This window comes from Ruditapes philippinarum, unplaced genomic scaffold (genome assembly GCF_026571515.1).
Source record: "Ruditapes philippinarum isolate M1 unplaced genomic scaffold, ASM2657151v2 ctg11992_1_1_1_1, whole genome shotgun sequence".
Classification (NCBI taxonomy): Eukaryota; Metazoa; Mollusca; class Bivalvia; order Venerida; family Veneridae; genus Ruditapes; species Ruditapes philippinarum.
The window spans coordinates 15563-21404 of record NW_026864785.1 but is presented as its reverse complement, the minus strand read 5'-3'; the positions used below and the strand labels follow the sequence as shown (position 1 = coordinate 21404).

Genomic DNA, 5842 nt, shown 5'->3' with positions numbered 1-5842 from the left:
TAATAAATAATGTCTAGGGCAAGAAAAAAGCACTTGACACACGGACAGCATTTCGGCGAATGTTCGAGTACCGGTATTTCATCGAAGGTTTGAGCAGCATTAATCCAATACCAGCATATCAGCAAGCCGGAAAGGGATTAAAAGTGGCGGTTGAAAAGGTTATAAAGAAATATGATGGGGATGTCCGTGCCTGAGTTGTTCAAGCCACTTGCCCCTCATAACTATGGGTTAAAATCCAGCCAGGGACCTTGGATTATTGCATGTGAGGAAGCTATCCAGCTAGCTTACAATCTACTCAGGTTCCCGTTCGTGCCCTGAAATAATACACAGAGGGGCACCTGGGGTCTTCCTCCACCAGTAAAGCTGGAAAGTCACCATATGATATTATGACCTTTACTGTGTTTGTGCGAAGTCAAATCGAACTCGATAAAAAATTGATTTCATTGTAATGTTTTATTTTCGATGTCGGTAAACAAAGAATAATTCTCTAATCGGAAAAAAATCATTGTTGTAATAGATTGTGTTTATAAGCTTATATTTTAATTTCTCACGCTTCTAGCGAGGCGTTGTGCTGTGTCTTGTCCAGAATTATACGCACTGTTTAAGAACCCATGAGTTTTTAAGCCGAGGTGCTCCCCTGCAAAGTGTATATTACCCTCTGATTTCCCAAGATTCATCCTATCCTCTGGTCTAAAAGCAGGCGTCCAGTAGCTAAATGATCCTTTTGTGAGAGGATTCGTAAGCCAGTCTGATCTAACAAAAGCGTCTGGTTGAGGTATACTGAGCTGAGGATACATGGCAGCCAAAGCAGCCATTCCACTTTCTTTAACTTCATTGTCATTCAAATGACTTGCTGCATTTGCTTCAAACCCCATCAAAGTTAGCTGTAGTATGTTACATCCTGGATAGATTGTGTTCATGTTGTACCAGATACTGTTTTCACCATGTCTTGCTGAAGCATACACTAAAGTGGATACGTTATCCCAAAAGGCATCGGAAAATTCAAAGTACGCTATCGTATATTCACCAAATCCGAACTTATCAATGGCAAGCATCTTTTCTTCCGACAGTGCTGGCTTAAATGAGACCTGTCTTGATTGCAAAACCCCAAGACTGAAAGTAACAATCACATCATCTGCTTCATATTTTGTCCCACCTTCAGTCTCAACTTCTACTTTACCATTCTTATTTTTTATTTTTTTAATCACTTGGTTGAAACTTGTAGTATAATTTGATGGCAGTTCTTTATACAATTCAGATATTATATACGATAGTCCCCGTGGATCAGAGGAAATCATCCACTGATCATTGCCATGTATCTCAAAGACACTTAAATGATCCAGATATTTTCCAGAAAGAGAAGGTGTTTCTCTTCCACTCTCAGTATCAAGTTCATACACTTCTACAGCTTTCTTCACATTTGTGTCTGGTGTCCAGCCAAATTTGCGCAACAATGCTTGTGTGGTGATATCAGGACTACCATTTTTATCCATTTTACGTGCAAATACTTTTACTTTTTCCAATATATCAACGAGGTTATACCATTCGTCATCTGCGGTCTGTGTTACATTTGTTCCGTTGTCGTCACGTACAACCCAGGTATCAAAGTCCTCAATCATTTGCAGTCCATACTTCTGGGCTAAAATAGCAACAGGATTTGAGCCCAAACCGTAAATCCATTGTGCTCCAAGTTCCATTGTGTATCCAGACACGTTAACAGATTTTGCACGTCCTCCAATCCTGTCAGATCCTTCTAGAATTTGGACATTTTCGCAGCCATTATCTCCTAAAGCCTTTGCAGCTGAAACCCCAGCCATTCCAGCACCCAAAATAAGGACCTTTCTATCTGAAGCTAACAAGTTAAACACAACAAATATTAGTATATTACTCGTGAAGATAAGGAATATGACAAGGTAAATAAATTATTTACGCGAAGCTATGTTAGACACACGAAGTCTTTAACCCTTAGCGTGATGGTGGCAACTTTCTACCGTTGCAACCAGTGCAGACCAAGATCAGCAGGCACATGTGCCCAATCTGATCATGGGACTCCATCGTTTGTATTTCAGTCTTGTTTTTGTCTAGATTGAAAGTTCAACAAGTGCACGTAGGATATCAAGTATGGTAAAAGTTTTAGAACAATATATATACAATGTATACAAGAAATTCAATAAATTAATGTAACTAATAATATAACGTTTTATTAACCGGTAAAGTATATATTCATATGGTGTAAAAATTTGCCATAAATAAAAGCTCTTTAAAATATCTAATAAAACCCTTTTGTTTGTCAGAAAAAAATAACACAGGTCGCCCTAAAACGAAGATTATCTTTAAATATTTCAGATGACTAGTTTTAAAACATGGAAACGTGTATACCTGTTCATATTTCATTATTCTTCATATCTCTTACTATGTGAACAATAATTTTATTACCTTCGCATTTTCCTTCCACCATTGTGTAACAGTAACTGCAAGCACATACGTTTTTCTCACATACCATGTGTTCCCCACAATCATCCCGATGATTGCAAATGGTTTCATCCTTGAGTTCTTGGGAGATAAAACATGTTTTCATTTATTACTCATCAAAATATAGAAGTTCAATTTCTTAACGGTAATGCTACATATCATTAGCATGTGGCACATTCGTTGAATGAAATAGAAAAGAACGGAAACCCTAAAAACGCCTAAAACGGCAAAATTGAAATTTTTTATGGACGGTATAGTGGTAATTGCAAGCTACCATCAACGCTCTTTAGCACCGACTTAAGGAGATTCGATATTCAAACATGATTATGATGAAGTTTGAATTTAGTAAACTCCGCATATATGTCTATACGACGGTCATCCTGGAGCCTTCATTGTGACACATACGTGTCATTCCATTAAAAGTGGCATATGGTTCCCATTTTCTGAGTAGAATTCATTCTTGTCCAATCCGGATCTTTCTAGTTTAACGCGCGTTCCGTTATGGCCGGTAATTTTATCATTTTTGCATTGATGAAGGCATCTAGCCGAAACGTATGTAATAAATAATTACTGAATGTTCGTGTTTGTGTGGCTTGTTGCTTCACTTGATGTATGTAACAATTTCCAATTATATATATATTTTTTTTTACCTCAGTGGAGCTCCTTTAATCATATTTATTATATATTATAAATGTAAGATAGATAAATTCGAATTGAAAATCTGTTGTTGGGGAAAAGGTTATTATAAACAAGTTTAAATTACTTTTTACATGGTCGATCCATTTTTGATAGGTTGCAATATTGAGCGAATTTAGTTGATCCTTTTTGCAGCTATTCGCAAATGGAACGAATCCAAGGAGGGTCCAGGCATCGTCAAGGAGACAATTGGTGAGCCATGGTGAGACATTTTGTTGTAGCCAACGAGAGCAGAAGCTTGGCGATTAAAGAGTCTGTCTCTCAGGGTTCTATTCTTTCTGGGGTCATAACACTAGCTTTGGTTAGGTCCAACAAGTGGAATTAAGACTTGTTCAAATAAATTTCAACTTCCATTACAAAAGAACTACAGTGAATATGTTTAAATTAAACATCACCTTTATCATAGTTCAGTACAATAAGTTAATATGAACATTGTTTACAAACATACTGCAAAAGCAAAGAAATCTCTCATTCAGAAAAAGAAAACAACAACATTTCTTTTCCAGTTTTTACCGTCTTTGTCAAATCCAGTAACATGATTAGCGACATCATTCTTTCGTGATTCTTCAATCTTGTCTTCATCAGCTATATCTGGAATCTTACTAATACTAAACCGATCAATATCAACACTTTCAGAAAGTTTTCCAATGATGACATAGCTTCCTTCTTCCCGTTTCTAAAATAAAAAAAAAGATCTTTCAAACATACAAATCGACCATTCTCAGCGTTTGTTGGTGAAACAACGAGCAGACGAAGAATTCACAAATGGAACATACTTTAGTTCGTGAAAATCCATGCTGGAGTTACTTGTCTAAGTGAGTGGTTTTACAAGTATGACCCTGAAGTATTTCATTTGTTTGATTCATCACATTGACCTAAAATTACATTGTACGACTACTTGCTAATGAAGTAATATATATATAATAGCATGTGTAAATGACATTTTTCTGTAGACATCCCTAATTGTGCGAGGAATTTCCCTACTAGATTTTGCTAATACACATGTATATGTTAGACATTACACTTTAGATAAATAGGCATATAGAATAAAAGGGAATTAAACATATAAAGTCAACATGACTCGAACATCCTGTCACTGATTTTGTACCTAAATATACAGTAGTAGTACTATAATGGATTTAGTTTATTTAGAATTTATTTTAGTTTGATTGTGCTGGAAGATATTGGCTTACTAACACACTCTAGAATATGTTCCTGGAATCAACTTTTATTGCTCAGTACAAAGTTTCTTGCTTAAGGGACTTGCCTCTGACTGGGTTTGAACCACTGTGACTAATGATCTTTAGATTACTAGTCCGACGTGTTAACCACTCGGTCATGTCACAATGTACGTATGCAGAAGGTTTATTTATGCCAGACATTTCAACCTTACACCCATGGCCTCTCGATCATGGATTATGCCATTCTAACATTCCACCCATTGCCTCTTGGTCAAGGATTATGCCATTCTAACATTCCACCCGTGGCCTGTTGGTCATAGATTATTACATTTTAACCTTCCACTCTTGACCTCTCGATAATGGATTTCGACATTGCAACATCCACCCCTATCCTCTCCATCATGGATTATTACATTTTAACCTTCCCCCCATGGCCTCTCGCGCATGGTTTATGAAATTGAGATTTTTCACACTGGCCTTTCGATCATGGATTATAACATTGAGATCTTCCACCCATGGCCTCCTCTCGATCATGAATTATAAAATTTAGACGTGGACGAAAACTTGCATTTTCCAAAACCGTTCATGAACAGGCTCAATCAAACCGAGCCTGCAATATTTTCAACTTTCTCGTTTCGGGCGTTCTTTAGGGATTTTGTTTTTCTCTATTTTAGACCTTCATGTATAATCTTGATGTTATCTTGATACTGTTATGTGTGTATTGCATGCATTTGATAGAAAATAAAATGTTTTTATCTGAATTTTATCTCTCTTAACAATTAACAGTTTAACAGCTTTTATTTGCATTTTCCTTTCAAAATACGTCCTTTTGTTGGTGATGCTTTGTGATAAAGAAGTAATAAGTTATTTTATTATATACCTACATTTTTCTCCCTAAAAACACGCAAACCTTGAAGCAGCAAATACGCTTCGACGAGATAGAAATTTCCGTATTATGTTAGTGACAAATACGGTTCCATATATGGAAGTGCCGGACTATTTTTTGGTTTGGTCCCCGCCTTTTATTTGCGTTACGTGGTGTATTGAAACGGGAACCAATACTGCAAAGAGCACTTTGCGGGGAATCCATTGCTATATTTAGTAACGAAATTCCGCTGTCAAAATATATAAACAATCATTTTTTACCGAGTTTTATTCACTTTTTTCAACATTTCAAATGTGAAAAACCTATAATTTTGTCCAAATTTCAAAACCTGTTTAATATACACAAATAACGTTCGCGTCAAAAAAGTGTTCGTGATTTTATAGACCGTCTGCAACTGTACTATATACATGTAGTGGGCGTTACTGTCAATGGTAAAACGTAACGGAGCTCTATCTGTTAAAAATGTCCGACGATTTGTTTGATGATGACTTGGACCTATTAACCCTAACTCAGAATGGGTATTTTGATGTTGTTGAACAATCTGATGAATTGTTTGGCTTTGATTTTGAGGAGGAGGTTTCCCAAACTGACCATGCCAGTGAACTGA

The 5842-nt window shown here is 36.4% G+C and overlaps 1 protein-coding gene across 1 annotated transcript; it reads right to left on the bottom strand.

The window, feature by feature from the left end:
• Positions 1-438: 438 nt before the first annotated feature.
• LOC132726782 (uncharacterized) lies at positions 439-3361 on the bottom strand. The gene is made up of 3 exons (XM_060712142.1): positions 3236-3361; positions 2437-2553; positions 439-1852 (listed from the first exon to the last, which is right to left on the bottom strand). Exons 2-3 carry the CDS (start codon positions 2501-2503, stop codon positions 540-542), a joined length of 1380 nt encoding a protein of 459 aa, XP_060568125.1. The 5' UTR covers positions 2504-2553; positions 3236-3361; the 3' UTR covers positions 439-539.
• Between the last annotated feature and the right edge of the window lie 2481 nt (positions 3362-5842).